The sequence below is a fragment of the Oryctolagus cuniculus genome, chromosome 8 (assembly GCF_051225735.1).
Source record: "Oryctolagus cuniculus isolate XC-2025 breed Fujian yellow rabbit chromosome 8, ASM5122573v1, whole genome shotgun sequence".
NCBI classification, from domain to species: Eukaryota; Metazoa; Chordata; class Mammalia; order Lagomorpha; family Leporidae; genus Oryctolagus; species Oryctolagus cuniculus.
Genome location: NC_142874.1, coordinates 92,887,146 through 92,904,741, shown reverse-complemented (window position 1 = coordinate 92,904,741; position 17,596 = coordinate 92,887,146). Strand labels below are relative to the sequence as shown.

The window sequence follows — 17,596 nt, the reverse complement described above, 5'->3', positions numbered from 1 at the left end:
CCTCCCGGGCCACAGCAGAGAGCTGGACTGGAAGAGGAGCAACTGGGACTAGAACCCAGTGCCCATATGGGATGCCGGTGCCGCAGGCGGAGGATTAACTAAGTGAGCACGGCGCCGGCCCCCTGAGTATCAGTTTAAACCACTTGTGGAGTAGCTGCAGTGGAGACGAATATTGGAAGTGCCATAACTCTGAATCCAGTCATCTAATCTATAAATGAGGTCCTGGGAAAGGAAGGAACTTTCTTGAGAGCACAGCTTTGGTGGTAGACGGGGATAGAGTGCAGATCTCTTGACTTTAATCTCTTTATTGTATGCTTCAGTGTTTTTTCCTAAAGGACCACATGGCCATCCTGCTTTGAGTGAACAAATATATAATATTCCACGTAGAAATTTATGAGAGCTAATGAATTCCATGATCAAGCACTTGCACTAACTTTTTGTTAATTTTTTATTTAATACTTACATTCTAAACATGGTACATTCCCACTTTGTCATTCTAGTGAATTAAGTTAATCTTTGGAAAGCTTTGGTTTGATTACTTAAGTCTCATTATTGTCCATCTTTTATAGGGATTACTTTGAACAGTTTAGAAACAGCTCAGCATAAATAAGTATATGACTCAATTTTTTTAATTGTCAGCTCATCTGTTTTCATTTATTGGTAAAACTTGTGAAACTAGACTTTCCTTGAAAAGCCATCCTAGACATTTTGTTTTGTATTCCAGTAATTACTAGTTTACAACATTGACTAGAGCCTGAAAATCTATTCTGTCTAGAAAAAAATCAAATACAAATTTGCCAATCCTCACTGTAAATTATGGCTTCTCTATACTTGATTATAAAAATAGATACAATGAATCTTGATCAGTTAAATGAAAATTACAATGAAATGAAGCACATGTACTGCAGATTAAGCATACTCTATAAGGTTCTTATGGCTTTGTGAGAAATCTATTTTAATCAAAGAATGTGAAAATTTATGAAGTAAATGCTATAAGTTCAAGAAAATAATGACGTGGCCTATGAACTAAGACAGACAGAACTTCTGCTCCTGAATAGGGTGTATAACATCACAAAAGGTTGTTACTCCACTGTAACAAGAACAAATAAGATTATCTTCAAAATCACAGTTACATGTTTTTCATCCCAGTAGAAAATTGATGGGAAAGGAAAATAAATTAACAAAATTCCAGACACTGGCAAGACTTTCAGAAATGAGAAAAAAATTAATGACTACCTTCATCTTTGATGGAACAAAACAAAAGAACTCACTGTAGATTAAAAGTAAAGAGAAATCAGCTTAACATTCAGGAAACTTGGATAGCTGTTTGTAGGCTAGTGTGATGGTGGGTAAGAATCCCAAAGCACCCTGGTTACACAGTGGAAATGTGATGCCTTCCAACAATACAGCTGTTCTAAGCTGTTGTGAGTGCACAGTTTGTGTAGTTTGTATGCCAGTGGCTGGTGGGAGGCCAGGGAAGCTTAGAGAGATCCTTAAAAAGATAATAATAAAAGAAAAACACCTGGAGCTTCTCTGGAGGCCAGCTAGTGGCTGCTGCAGACTGGGAGTGAGACAGAGTTGCTGAGACAAATCTCCCAGAGCTTTCACCATCTGCAAAGCAGCAGCAGAAACCAGTTTCTAAATACGCAGAATTAGTGTGAGGAAATAACCAAGTGGTATATGAGCTCAGACTCACAGAACTTCTGATTCTCATTAGGATGTGGTAGTTGTCTAGGTTGAAGAAAAAGTGTGCTTTATCATGGGTGTAAATCTTTTTCCTCTGGTTCTTTAATAAGGTTCCCAAAATAAAATAAGAAGTTACAGGGCCGGCGCCGTGGCTCAATAGGCTAATCCTCCACCTTGCGGCGCCGGCACACCGGGTTATAGTCCCGGTCGGGGCGCCGGATTCTGTCCCGGTTGCCCCTCTTCCAGGCCAGCTCTCTGCTATGGCCAGGGAGTGCAGTGGAGGAAGGCCCAGGTGCTTGGGCCCTGCACCCCATGGGAGACCAGGAAAAGCACCTGGATCCTGGCTCCTGCCAACGGATCAGCGCGGTGCGCCGGCTGCAGCGGCGGCCATTGGAGGGTGAACCAACGGCAAAGGAAGACCTTTCTCTCTGTCTCTCTCTCTCTCACTGTCCACTCTGCCTGTCAAAAAAAAAAAAAAAAAAAAAGAAGTTACAAAAAAGGAAGATAAGAAAATGACCAACAGTGCAGATAAGAAATGGTCAAAGGAGCAGACACAGAAATGTTACATATGTTGAAATAATCAGAGGAACACTAAAATAATTGCAGTAAATTTACTTTAGAATATATTGTACAAGTTGGACATTATGTATGAAAAGTAGGGAATTTCATCAAAGAAATGAACATTTATAAATATCCAATATCAGAAATAGATTTGAACTTGGATGGGTTTAACCTCAGAAAAAAACAGCAGAAAAGTAAGGAATCAGTGAACTTGAAGACATGTTAAAAGGAAGTGTGCAAAGTAAAACTGGAAGGAAAAACTCCCAGACCTTAAGTAAAGTCTTAAAAAATAATATATTCAGCTCATCTGTTTTAATGTGACTCAGCTCTAACTGAAGCTCTATAGGACAATATTAATTAATGTAGTATATGTGTAATTGAATGCCCTAACTAGAGCTGACAGAGAATGAGGCAAAAGAAATATCCTAGAAAATAATGGCTGAAAATGATCCAAAACTGATGAAAGACATCAATCTACAGATTCAATAAACCTTGCAAATTCCAAGCAGAATTTTCAAAAATCGCACATAAACATACCACAAACTGTTGAAAGATCAAAGACAAACAGAACATTTTTAAAGTAGGTGGGAATGATAGATTGAGAGGTGTTGGGGAAGCACATTTCATACAGGAAATCAATGATAAGAATGACATCTAACTTTTATTTTTAGGATTTATTTATTTGAACATCAGAGTTGGAGAGAGAGAAAGAGGGAGAATCTGTCTTCCATCCTCTGGTTCACTCCCTAGATGGCCACAATTGTTGGATCTGGACCTTGTAGAAGCCAGGAGCTTCTCCACGGTCTCCGTGTGGCTAGCAGGGACTGAAGCACTTGAGCCATCTTGTGCTGCTTTTCACAGGCCATTAGCAGGGAGGTGGATCAGAAGTGAAGCAGCCAGGACATAAGCCAGTGCCCATATGGGATGACAGCGTTTCAGGTGGCAGCTTTACCTGCTATGGCACACTGCCGGCCCCAACACCTAACTTCTCACTGGAAGTAGAATGGCTGAGGGAAATAGAACATGAGTATAAACTATTAAATGTACAGAGAAACATGTTGCCATTTCAGGTTCTCATAATTGAATAATTATGAAAATGCATGTTTCTATTTGTGAGTACACAAAATCCAAAACTAGTTCTTAGCATAATATATTTATTGATTTAAATACTTACATTCATAAATATATATTTATTTATATTTGTATAATATCATGTACTTGCTGAGTATATTTGATTTTATGTTCTTCAAGTATTTCCCAGAGATTATTAACATTAAATATTTAATAGAGCTTCTGTAAGTCATTTAAAATTATTTGACAGTTTATCATATTTAATTGTTTTAAAATGTAAATTAGAAGTTTTCTGGTTATTGACCATAAACATTAGCAGGCTAAAGGAATTTCTACTTAATGTTTTTAAGCAGCTAAAATAATCCCATTCAAGACAATGACAAGGAATTCTTTCTGGTGGTTTGAAACTAAGTCAACATTTTATAAAGCACCAACTATTCTAGGTCAGGATTTCAAGGAGAGGGATTTTGGAATTAGGGATCACACCATTGAACAAACTAACCAAAAAAGGGGAGAGGAATCATGTAAGAGATGAAAAAGGAGATGTTACAACCCGTAACACAGAAATAAAAATTATGTGGAATAACTACAAACAGCTACATGCCAACAAACTGGAAAATCTAGAAGAAATGGATAGATTTCTGGATACATATAATCTATCAAAATTGGGTCAAGAATTCATAAAACAACTAAATAAGCCAATAAACATGATAGAAGTTGAATCCATAATAAAGACCCTCCCAACAAAGAAAAGCTCAGGGCTGGATGGCTTCACTGCTGAATTCTACCTTATATTCAAAGAATCCTAATGCAATTCTTCTTGAACTATACAAAACAATTGAAAGGGAAGGAATCCTTCTGAATTCCTTCTGTTAGGCCAGTAAAACATTAATTCCAAAACCATAAAAATATATAGCAAAGAGAACTATAGACCATTAATCTTGGTGAACATAGATGCAAAAATCCTCATCAAAATATAACCTAATTGAATCTAACAACATACCAGAAAGATCACACTTCATCCAGATTTATTCTTGCTATGCAGAGATGATTCAACACACACAAATCAATAAATGTAATACATCACATTGACAAATTGAAAAATAAAAACCGTGTGATTATATGAAGAGATGCAGAGAAAGAATTTGATAAAATATGATATCCTTTCACATTAAATACCTTAAGGAAATTGGATATAGAAGGAACGTTCCTTAACAATCAAGGCAATATATGACAAACCCACAGCCAGCAGCATATTGAATGGGGAAAAGTTGGAAGTATATACACCAGGATACAGAACCAGACAGCTCACTATTCAATAGAGTTCTGCAAGTTTTAACCAGAGCCATCAGGCAAGAAAAAGAAATCAAAGACACAAACTAGAAAGGAGAAGTCAAATTATCCCTGTTTGCAGTTATCATGATCCTATATATAGGCAAACCAAGAGACTATTGGGACTCAGAGTTTGTTAAAGTTATGGAATATAAAATCAACTCACAAAAATCAATAGCCTTTGTATACTCAGACAATGTCATGGCTGAGAAAGAACTTACAAGATTAGTACCGTTTACAGTAGCTACAAAAAATAAGTACCTTGGAATACATGTAATGAATAATGTGAAAGATCTCTACAATGAAAATTACAAAACATTAAATAGAAGAAGACACAAAAAAAGGAAAAATCTTCCATTGTGGATTGGAAAAATTAATATCAAAATGCCCATACTAACCAAAGCAATTTATAGATTCAATGCAATCCTAATCAAAATACCGACATTCTTCTCAGATCCACAAAAAAATGATGCTAAAATTCATATGGAAGCACAATAGCCCCTGAATAGCTAAAGCAATCTTAATAAAAACAAAGCTGTTGACATCACAATAGCAGATTTCAAGAAATACAACTGGGCAGTTATAATCAAGAAAGCCTGTTACTGGCACCAAAATAGACATGTGGGCCAGTGGAATAAAACAGAGACACCATAAATTCATCCATAAATCTACAACAGGTTACCATTATCAAAGAATCTAAATTCAATCCCTGGAAAAAGGACAATCTGTTCAACAGATGGTACTGGGAAAATTGGATCTATGCATGCAGAAGTATGAAACAAGACACCCTATCTTACACTTTATATAAAAATCAACTCTAAATGGATCAAAGATCTATCTACAATTTGATATGCCCAAATTACTATAGGAATATTGGGGAAACTTTAAGATACTGCAATAGGTAAAGACCTCTTGGAAAAGATCACAGAAGCATAGACATTCAAAACCAAAATTAACAAATGGATTTACATCAAGCTGAGAGGCTTCTGAACTACAAAGGAAACATTCAACAAAGTGAAGATACATCCTACAGAATAGGAGAAAATATTTGTGAACTATAAAACTGATAATGGATTAATATCCAGAATCTATAAAGAGTTCAAGAAACTCAACAACAGTGAAACAAATAATCCAGCTAACAAACTGGCAAAGGACATGAACAGGCATTTTTCAAAGGTTGAAATTCTAAAGTACAACAGACACATAAAAAGATATTCAGGATCACAAGCCATCTGGGAAATGCAAATAGAAAGTACAGTGAGGTTTCACCTCATCCCAATTAAAATGGCCATCATCCAAAAATTTTAAAACCATAAATACTGGAGAGGAAAAAGGCATCCTAATGCATTGTCAATGGAATGTAAACTAGTACAACCATTATGGAAGACAATATGGAGTTTCCTAAGATATCTGATAATGATCTATCATGTAATCCATCCATCCCATTCCTGGGAATTTACCAATAGGAAATGAAATCAGCATGAAAGCATGAAATCAGCATGAAAGAGTTATCTGCAACCCTATGTTTATTGCAGTTTAATTCACAATATCTAAGATATGGAATCAACCCAAATGTCCATCAACTGATGACTAGGTAAAGAAAATGTGATATGTATACACTAATGGATACTACTCAGCCATAAACAAGAATGAAATCCTGACATTTACAACAAAATGGATGCAATTGGAAACCATTATGCTTAGGGAAATAAGTCAATACCAAAAGACAAATATCATGTTTTTTCTGATTTGTGGAAACTAATATACAGAATATAAAAAATATAATGTATATGAGTGGAACAGACATCTAGAGATTTGATTATTGTTTACAGCCCTTGTCTATACTCTTGAGGAACAATGGTTTTTCTACTTGTTGAATTCTTTGTTTAGTGGAGGATTAATCTTCTGAGTATAAAATAAACAAACTATGTCATCATAAAAAATTTAAAAATGGGAGAATGAAAGAACAAAGGAAGGCTATGAGTATGGTGGGATTGGATGTGGGATGAGAAGTATCATTATGTTCTTAAATCTGTATATATGAAATATATGAAATTTGTTTACCTTATATAAATATAAAATTTAACTAAAAAAACTTAAGTATGATAAACTCAAGTTTCCTAGTAATTTAATAAAAGTTATTAAGTAAAAAAATTAAAGATCACAGATTGAGACAAAAGTGAATTGAGAACAGGATATTTTAACTATTTGATGCAGAGGGAAAAAAGCAAATATAAATATAAAATTTAACTAAGAAAACTTAAGTATGATAAACTCAAGTTTCCTAGTAATTTAATAAAAGTTATTAAGTAAAAAAATTAAAGATCACAGATTGAGACAAAAGTGAATTGAGAACAGGATATTTTAACTATTTGATGCAGAGGGAAAAAAGCAAAAGAAAATATCCCTGAATGCCTGTTTCATTTCCGTCACTTTGCTTGGCACTTTATATGTTAATTCGTCTGATTAACTCAGTAACCTTACAAATTTGCATGAGGAGCCTAAACTCAGATAATTAATATTGTAATTATCTAATTAATATCATTAATGTTGCGATATTATTACTGCTAATTTGTTTACTCTTACTGATATATGCAATAAATTAATATGATGACTATGTGGCAGAACCAACTGTCTCTAAGCATATTTTTCTATCATAATGTCCAATGTTAAAATAGCAATGAAATACATTTCACCTTAATATAAGTAATAATTTTCTATTTTTTTTTCTGACCAAGAATCATGTTTCCTTAGGAAAGAGAAAATTCTGTCATTAAAGGTACTCAAGCAGGACCTAGAAGATTAACTCTTATAAAGACTCTAGGAAAGCAATTTCATTACTGGGTTGGGAACTGGAAAACTGTCCTTCAAAGATCTTTCATGTTTATAACTCTGCAAAGTGTTCTGGTAGATTAATAGACTTTAATCTACACTAAAAATGAAGTAACATGATGGCAAAAAAAAATTTTAAATCCTGTGGTCTAGTTGTATATCAGCAGCATTATCTCAAGTCACCAGTACCATCTCCTTTGGAGTGTGAGAAAACACACTGTTCAGGGTAGCACAGCTATTACTGAATAACCATGACCATTTGACCATATTTTGACTCTTTGTGGTATATAAAATGATAGATTCTTAATGAAGGTTGTTGTATAAATAGAAACTTAATACTTTTAGAAGAAAATACATTTTGTTGAAGTTGGTACATGCACTAAACGGTTTCAACTTTATTCCATCTTTATGAAATAGTTGATCTTTATTCAAATGAGGACATGGATCAACCTATAACCACCTAGTTTGAACACATTTCAAAGGATAAAATATGTCTTTTACAGTTAATTCTTACATGTCTTAAAGTTTTTTTTGTCTGTTTAATTTTTAAGTTTTTATTTAATGAATGCATTTTTTTTTTTGGTAGGCAGAGTGGACAGTGAGAGAGAGAGAGACAGAGAGAAAGGTCTTCCTTTGCTGTTGGTTCACCCTCCAATGGCCGCCGCGGCCGGCACGCTGCGGCCGGTGCACTGCGCTGATCTGATGGCAGGAGCCAGGTGCTTCTCCTGGTCTCCCATGGGGTGCAGGGCCCAAGTACCTGGGCCATCCTCCACTGCACTCCCGGGCCACAGCAGAGAGCTGGCCTGGAAGAGGGGCAACCGAGACAGAATCTGGCGCCCCAACCGGGACTAGAAGCCGGTGTGCCAGCGCCACAAGGTGGAGGATTAGCCTAGTGAGCTGTGGTGCCGGCCTATGAATGCATTTTTCATAGGAACAACTTTAGGAATATAGTGTTTCTTTCCCCCATACCCACACTCCCACCCCAACTCCCATCACACCGGTCTCTCCCTCTCCCATTCCCTTCTTCATAATGGTTCATTTTTAGTTTGATTTTATATACTGAGAACAACTGCATGTTAAGCACAGATTTATACAGTTTTCACCCACACATACACACACAACATATAGAGTACAGTTTGAGAACAAGATTTGGAGTCAGTTCTCATAGTATGACTCATTAAGGATCAAGGTCCTACATGGGAAGTATGTGCACAGTGACTTCTGTTGTTCCTTTAACAATTAACACTCTTATTTATGACGTTTGTGCTCACCCGAGGCTCTTGTCATGGGCAGCCAATGCTATAGAAGCCTTTTGTGACCATAGACTCCATCAGTATTCAGACATGGCCATAAGCAAAATGGATCTTCTCTCCTCCCTTCAGAGAAAAGTACATCCTTCTTTGATGGCCCTTTCTTTCCACTGAGTTCTCACAGAGGAAATCCTTCATGTAGCATATTTTTTTTGCCACAGAATCTAGGCTTTCCATGCCTGATTTGCTCTTATAGGCCTTTCAGCCAGACCAGAAAGCCTTAAGGGTTGATTCTGAGGTCAGAGTGTTATTTACAGTGAATGTCATTCTAGAAGTCTGCTGTGTGGACTGCTTCCCATATTGGACTTTCCTTCCTTTTTAACTCTATTATTATTACCAGGTACTTGATGTTATTTATACGATCACTTTTATACTTAAACCTATAAATATGTTGACTTTTAATTTAATATGATCATTGACTTTATATAACTCATTGACTTTATATAAATATGTTGACTTCTAATTTAATATGATCATTTTAACAGTTATGATGGCATTTATACCCCTGATGTTAATGGGTTTTGAGTCCCATGACAAGTTTTCAGGCTGTATCCTTAGAAGTAAGTCTGTAGGACTGTATGCAGAACTATACTGCTTTACAGTTATAGACTACCTCCTCCCTCTCTTATTCCCCCTCTTATTTTTGACTGGTATATTTTTCCAATTGACTTAATATACATATGATTAACTCTATGTTACATAAAGAGTTCAGCATATAGTATGAAAAAGAGAAAAGAAAAAGAAAACAAAAAAAAGGAAATACAAAATAAAAATTAACAATAATAAACTGTCCCTTGAGGGTCAGGTCAAGGACTATTCAAGTCATTGATCTAAAAATGTCAATAACTTTCATGTTAGAAATGCTATTAATTCTCTCAAATCAGGGAGAACATATGGTATTTGTCTCTGTGGAACTGGATTATTTTACTAGGTATGAAGCTTTCCAGCTTGCTCCATTTTGCTGCAAATGACTGGGTTTCATCCTTTTTTACTGCTGTGTAGTATTGCATGGTGTCCATATCCCACAACTTCTTTATCCAGTCTTCCGTTGATGGGCATTTAGGTTGATTCCACGTCTTAGCTCTTGTAAATTGAGTTGCAATAAACATGGAGGTGCAAATAGCACTTTTGTTTACGGATTTTATTTCCCTTGGGTAAATTCCAAGGAGTGGGATAGCTGGGTCATATGGTAGGTGTATATTCAGATTTTTGAGGTATCTCCATACTGTTTTCCACAGTGGCTTTACCAGTTTGCATTCCCACCAACAGTGGCCTAGGATGCTCTTGTCCCCATATCCTCACCAGGAATTGTTGATTGTTGATTTCCATATGATTGTTGCATTTCCCTGATGGCTAGAGATCCTGAACATTTTTTCATGTGTCTATTGGCCATTTTGGATTTTCCTCTTTTGAAAAATGTCTAAGTCCTTGGCCCATCTCTTAACTGAGTTGTTTGTTTTGTTGTTGTGGAGTTTCTTGATCTCTTTGTAGATTCTGGTAATTAATCCTTTATCGGTTGCGTAGTTTGCAAATAATTTCTCCTATTCTGTTGGTTTCCTCTTTACATTCCTGACTGTTTCTTTTGCTGTACAGAAGTTTCTCAACTGTGGTAATCCAATTTGTTCTTTTTGGCTTTGACTACCTGTGCCTCTGGGGTCTTTTGCAGGAATTCTTTGCCTGTGCCAGTGTCTTGCAGGGTTTCCCCCAATGTTCTCCATTAATTTGATGGTTTCGTGGCATAGATTTAGATCTTTAATCCACGTTGAGTGGATTTTTGTGTACAGTGTAAGGTAGGGGTCTTCTTCATATTTCTTAATGTGGACATCCAGTTTTCCTAGCACCATTTGTTTAAGAGACTATCCCTGCTGCAGGGATTAGTTTTAGCTCCTTTGTCAAATATAAGTTGGTTATGTTTGAATAAGTTGATGTTTGGGTTGATTTCTGGGGTTTCTATTCTGTTCCATTGATATATCCATCTGTTTTTGTACCAGTATCGGGCTGTTTTGATTATAACTTCCCTGTAATATGCCCTGAAATCTAGTATTGTGATGCCTCCAGCTTTGTTTTTGTTGTATATGATTGCTTTAGCTATTCAAGGTCTCCTGTGCCTCCATATGAATTTTAGCATCATTTTTTTCTAGATCTGGGAAGAAAGTCTTTGGTGTTTTCTTTGGTATAGCATTGAATCTATAAACTGCTTTTGGGAGAATGGACATTTTGATGATATTGATTCTTCCAATCCATGAACATGGCATATTTTTCCATTTTTTAAATCCCCTTCTATATCTTTCTTTAATGTTTTATGATTCTCATTATAGAGATCTTCGACATCCTTGGTTATATTTATTCCAAGGCATTTGATTGTTTTTGTGGCTATTGTGAATGGGATTGATCTTAGAAGTTCTTTCACAGCCATGGCATTGTCTGTTTATATAAAGGCTGTTGATTTCTGTGTAGTGACTTTGTATCCTGCTACTTTACCAAACTCTTATATGAGTTCCAATAGTCTCTTAGTGGAGTCTTTTGTATCTCCTTTATAGAATCATGTCACCTGCATATAGGAATAGTTTGACTTCATCCTTCCCAATTTGTATCCCTTTGATTTCTTTTTCTTGCCTAATGGCTCTGGTTGAAATTTCCAGGACTATATTCAATAGCAATGGTGAGAGTGGTCATCCCTCTCTGGTACTGGATTTCAGTGGAAATGCCCCCAACTTTTCTCCATTCAATATTATGCTGGCCATGAGTATATCATAAATTGCCTTAATTGTGGTGAGGAATGTTCCTTCTAAACCCAATTTGCTTAGAGTTTTCATCATGGCAGGGTGTTGTATTTTATCAAATGCTTTCTCTGCATCTATTGAGTTAATCATATTATTTTTGTTCAGCAGTTTGTTAATGTGGTGTATCATATTGATTGATTTTTGAATATTGCACCATCCCTGCATACCAGGGATAAATCGCACTTGGTCTGGATGAATGATCTTTCTGATGTACAGTTAGATTCAATTGGCCAGGATTTTGTTGAGGATTTTTACATCTATGTTCATCAGGGAGATTGGTCTATGGTTTTCTTTCTCTGTATCATCTTTTCTGGGTTTAGGAATTAAGGTGATATTGGCTTAGTAGAAAGACTTTGGGAGGATTCCCTCCCTATCAATTGTTTTGAATAATTTGAAAATAAATGGTGTTAGTTCTTCTTTAAATGTCTGGTAGAATTCAGCTGTGAAGCTTCCCAGTCCTGGGCTCTTCTTTGTTGGGAACACGTTTATTACTGATTCAATTTCTGTCTTGGTTATGGGTCTGTTTAGGTTTTCTTTGTCTTCATGGCTCAATTTAGGTAAGGTGTGGTTTCCAGAAAACTATCCATTTCTTCTAAGTTTCCCAGCTTATTGACATACAGCTCTCTGAGGTGGTATCTGAGGATTCTTTTTATTTCTGTGCTGTCTGTTGTTACATTTCCTTTACCATCTCTAATTTTACTGATTTGAGTCTTCTTTCTCCTTTTTTTGGTTAGTTGGCCCAATGGTGTGTGAGTATTGTTTATTTTTTCAAAAAACCTGTTTTACTGATCTTTTGTATCACTTTTTTCATTTCAATTTTGTTGATTTATTCTCTAATTTTAATAATTTCTTTTATTCTACTGGTTTTGGATTTGGTTTGCTGCTGTTTTTCTAGATCCTTGAGATACATAGAGAGTTCATTTATTTGGCACCTTTCCAGTTTCTTGATGTAGGCATCAATTGCTATAAACTTTCCTCTTAACACTGCTTTTGCTGTATCCCACAAATTTTGGTAAGTTGTATTGTTTTCATTTGTTTCCAGAAATTTTTTGACTTCTCTTTTGATTTTTTCTATGACCCACTGCTCATTCAGATTCATGTTGCTCATTCTCCATGTGTTTGCATATGATGCAGAGATTCTTGTGTTGTTAATTTCCAGCTTCATTGCATTGTGGTATGATAAGATGCATGGTATGATATTGATTTTTTTGAATTTGCTGAGACTCTGTTTATGACCTAGCATATGGTCAGTCCTAAAGAAAGTTCCATGCACTGGGATGAAATATTTTTGCTCTGTGGCTGTTTGGTGGAAGGCTTTGTAGATATCTGCTAGGTTTATTTGGTCTAAACTGTCAATTGGCTCTGTTGTTTCCTTGTAGATTTTCAGTCTGGTTAATCTGTCCATTGCTGAAAGTGGGATATTGAAGTCTCCTCTTATTATTGCATTTGAGTCTATATCTTCTATTAAATTCCTTAATAATTCTTTCAAATAGCCAGACACCCAATAATTAGGTGCATATACATTAATAATAGTCACATCTTTATGTTGAATTGATCCTTTAATCATTATATTGTTTCTTCTTTGTCTCTTTTACTAGTTTTTATGTTCAAGTCTATTTTGCCTGATATTAGGATGGTGACACCACCTCTTTTTTGGTTTCTGTTAGAATGCAATATCTTTTTCCAGCCTTTCACTTTCAGTCTGCATGTGTCTTTGTTGGTAAGGTGTGTTTCTTGTAGGCAGCAGATAGATGGGTTTTCTTTTTTATCCATTCAGCTAGTCTGTGTCTTTTAACTGGAGATTTGAGACCATTTACATTCAGTATGACTGTTATTCAATACTGTATTTTTCCTGCCACATTTCCTTAAGTAAACCTATTTTTGTATTTTGGATTTCATTTGTACTATTACTGGGTCATTTTCCATATTCATCTTCTTTTGAAGTGAAGTTCTTGATTCTGTGTTTCTGTGTGTAGCACATCCTTGAGCCAGAGTTGTAGGGCTGGGCATAAAGATACAAATTATTTCAATTTCTGTTTGTTGTGGAAAATCCTTATTTCTCCTTCATAAATGAGAGTTTTGCAGGGTACAGTATTCTGGGTTGACAGTTTTTTTTTTTCTCTTAAGACTTGGAATATATCTTGCCCTTGTCTCCTTGCCTGTAGGGTTTGCATTGAGAAGTCCGGAGTGAGTCTAATTGGATTACCTCTGAATGTGATTTGTTGTTTCTCTAGGGCACATTTTAAGATCTGTTCTTTTGTTTCACTGAGCTGAGTGTTGCCACATGTGTCATGGTGAATTCCCCTTCTTGTCATGCCTGTTGGAGGTTTCTCTGTATTTCTTGTACTTGGATGTCTCTTTCAGTCTGCCTATTGTGGAATTTTTCTGATATAATTTCATTAAGAAGGTCTTCTAATCCGTTCTCTCCTTCCACAGCTTCTGGAACTCCTATGATCCATACGTTGGATCACTTGATAGAACCTTGTAAATCTCCAACTGTGATTTTTAATTTTCTAATTTCTTCTTGTGTTTGTTCTGACTGTATTATTTCTAGAAGTTTGTCTTCTACTTCTGATATTCGCTCTTCTATTTCATCTGTTCTATTTCTGAGAGATTCCATGGCATTTTTTTTTAATCTGGTCAATTGAATTTTCATTTCCAGTATTTCATTTTGGCTTCTCCTTAGAATCTCGATTTCTTGGGAGCGCTTTTCATTCAGATCTTGAATCTGTTTCTAATCGCTTCTAAGTAATCTGATTATTAATTTTCCGAATTCCTTTTCTGGCATGGTTTCAATTTCTTCTTCTTCAGCCTTCATTATTGAAGATCTAGATTGTTTCATTGGCCAATTTTTAGATTCTTCCATATTCTTATTCAGTATTTTTCCCTTGTTCTTCACCATTTCTGTTTGTTTTCTGATTGGTTCTATTTCAAAGTCGATTTCCCTCTGCTATGAGCTGCTATGTGTCTGTGCCTGTTGCCAGTGGAAGCAAGCGTCTCCACCTCCTGAAGCTTTGTTTATTTCTGGGTCCTTATGGAGGCAGGTACCAGGGCTTTGGTGTACTAAACCCCACCTACTTGGGGCTTGGGCTCCCTGCTCTCTTGTTTGTAGAAAGAGCTTTGGTTTTAATTGTTTAGAATTATTCATTATTATACAACTTGCATGATGGGGGGGGGAGGGAGTCACTCTGAATTGTTGTGATCATTGTTTCTGGAAGGGGTGTGTTGTGAGGTAGCCCCCACAATTGATGGGTTTGTGTGCAGGAGGCGAAAGCAGCAGCTCACTGCCCACTCTTGAAAATGTAAACAATTAATATGGCTTCTCCCCGCCCACTGCAGCTCTGTTTGTGGGGAGGGGGAAGAACCAGAGGGATCTGGCATGTCAGCCTCTCTACCCATCCCAGAATTTCTCCTTCCCCCTTAGAGCTCCAAATGCTGCTCACAAAATTTCCCCACTTATCAGTGTCTGCATCTCCATGGGCTCGCAACCTCTCACCTGGTTCACTGAAGGAGTGGCACCTGTCTCCTCTCTGGGTCTCTATGCCGTTCCTTCTCTATACTTCGGGCACCTCTCTACTTCCCCTGGTGTGGACCCGAGCAATCTCTGATGGACTGCTGGGCCACTCTGCACAAACTTTTCATGATTCCACCACCCACTTGTAACCCCTCTACTCATTGATTATCCGTATTTCCTTGCACGACTCAGAACATCCTCTTGCTATACCGCCATCTTGCTCAACTTCATTTCCCTGTTTTGTTTAACACGCAACCTAACAAACTAAATTTTTTGTATCCTGAAACACCAAAGTGAATGGGAAAGTCCATGTTTAATTCCTTTTCTTAACTTTTTCTTTCTTTAGTCCTTTCTTATTTCCCCCATTGTAAATGAAGCCATGCAGATTCATAGCTTTCAAAAATTTTAAAGTGAAGATTTTCCATTGACATAATTTGGTTAGAAGAAAATTAACTTTTGCTTTGTTCCTATAAGCCTTTATATCTTTGCTTCAGATAATATAGCTATTAAGCTTTTTATTCAGCTAGATGTGAAAGTATAGAATAATAAGCCATCACTCCATTAGTAACAGATTACTTTAATTATCTTTTTTTTTTAAAGATTTATTTATTTATTTGAAAGTCAGAGTTACACAGAGAGAGGAGAGGCAGAGAGAGAGAGGTCTTCCATCCGATAGTTCACTCCCCAATTGGCCGCAATGGCCAGAGCTGTGCAGATCCAAAGCCAGGAGCCAGGAGCCTTTTCTGGGTCTCCCACATGGTGCAGGGGCCCAAGGACTTGGGGCATTTTCTACTGCTTTCCCAGGCCATAGTAGAGAGCTGGATCAGAAGTGGAGCAGCCAGATCGGAAGTAGAACAGGCCAGGGCGTTAACCCGTTGTGCCACAGAGCTAGCCCCAATCTTATTTTTATATAATTAATATGTTTTAATTGATAATGGTAGTTATGAAATTCAAAATCTAAATCATTCATATGAAAGTTAAAAAACTGTGATGGGAATTTCCAAAATGAAGTTGCTTACAAAAGTGCTCATCTGTGTTTTCCATTCCAGTTATTTTTTGAAAGAAAAATTTCATGTAGAAATCTAATATAAATTTTCTTCAGTAACTTCATGTTCATTTCATCTTCAGAAAGAAGGAAACTAAACCTGGCAATGGAAAACTCAAAGTGGTTTTATAAATGAAACTACAGAATTTTGTGTTGTAGGATGTACCCAATGTCAGAGTGTATTCAAAAGGAATTATTCCAATATAATTCTTCTGTTTTATTGTGCTTTGTTTTACATTTAAGAGGTTGATGTGGCTCTCTGACCTTAACCCACAGATAAGAGTGGAGCATTAATGCCAGTGAGAATATTAGTTTATATTTAAATAGGAATTAGAAAAGGCAGGAAGATTCTACATCGCTAAAGACATTGATGGTTTCTTTTATCTAGACTTATACTGAAAGCCTGCTCTTGTTTGTGAGAATTACTTTCAGGTTGAGATTATGTTTGACTTTTTTATGTAACTGTAGATACAATAAATGCACTTTAAATTGTACTACTTCTTATGCTTACAGATACTCATTTCGAAGATATTCCAACTCTTCTTCACTGTGCAGCAAAATTTGGTTTAAAGAGCCTGGCTATTCATTTGCTTCAATGTTCCGGAGCAAGTTGGGCATCTCAGGTGAAAAATAAGGAAGGTTCAGACCCAGCACAAATTGCTGAAAGGTTTGGTCATAAGGAACTCAAGAAAATCTTTGAAGACTTCTCAGTAAGTTGTTCTTCATTATGTTTCTAAAACTCTTCATAAATGTGTATATACACGCAAGCAAGTGTTTTGCTTTCTTGGAAATAATGGTACTACACAGCTGGTTTCTGGTGTCTCTTGGTCCTGAGTTGTCCATTGTCGTCAAAAGCATTTTGCAAAATCAGTCAACCATTTTTAATATGACCATAAACCAACTATGACTCATTTCCCACCACTAACTATCCATTTTTAGAACTCATCTGGTCTTTCTAGCTTCTATGTACCTTGTTTGATATGGAGAAGAGATGGTAAGAAGGAAGTGAATGCCTGTTACCTTCATTCACACTATTAGGCACATGAAAGCAGATCAGTAGTTATTAGGTTATAGGACTATATGTTGACAATAGTTCAAAACGTCTACCTAGTAAAAAATCAGTTCATATTGCTTAAATGTGTTCCTCTTACACAATTCTTACTGACTGCCTGGAGAGTCTCAGTGACTTATTATTAAAGTGGAAACCCTGAATTTCAGAACACACTTCGAAGGGCGTTTGCTTTATAGGAATTCCCAAAGGAAGAATTTAATAGGGGATAATATCTCAGTACACAAAACATACTTTGTGCTTTCATATTCAAATTTAGAAAAGCAATTGTTATCTGTTTGTAAGAAAAGTATATACATTTTTTCCAGGTAGTGAACTAAAGCTCTGATATCTCTTAGGAAAATATAGTAGAACAACAAATATTCTGGTGAATATAGCAACATTTACCTTGGG

At 36.2% G+C, this 17,596-nt stretch overlaps 1 protein-coding gene across 4 annotated transcripts in view; it reads left to right on the top strand.

Moving 5' to 3' along the window:
• Window positions 1-17,596, top strand: part of BANK1 (B cell scaffold protein with ankyrin repeats 1) — a 352,635-nt gene that overhangs the window by 157,358 nt on the left and 177,681 nt on the right. For all 4 annotated transcript variants that reach the window (XM_017347389.4, XM_008267565.5, XM_089303020.1 and 1 more), the window contains one exon: window positions 16,648-16,844. In XM_017347389.4, coding sequence (XP_017202878.4) covers window positions 16,648-16,844 — 197 coding nt within the window. The remainder of the gene's footprint in view (window positions 1-16,647; window positions 16,845-17,596) is intronic.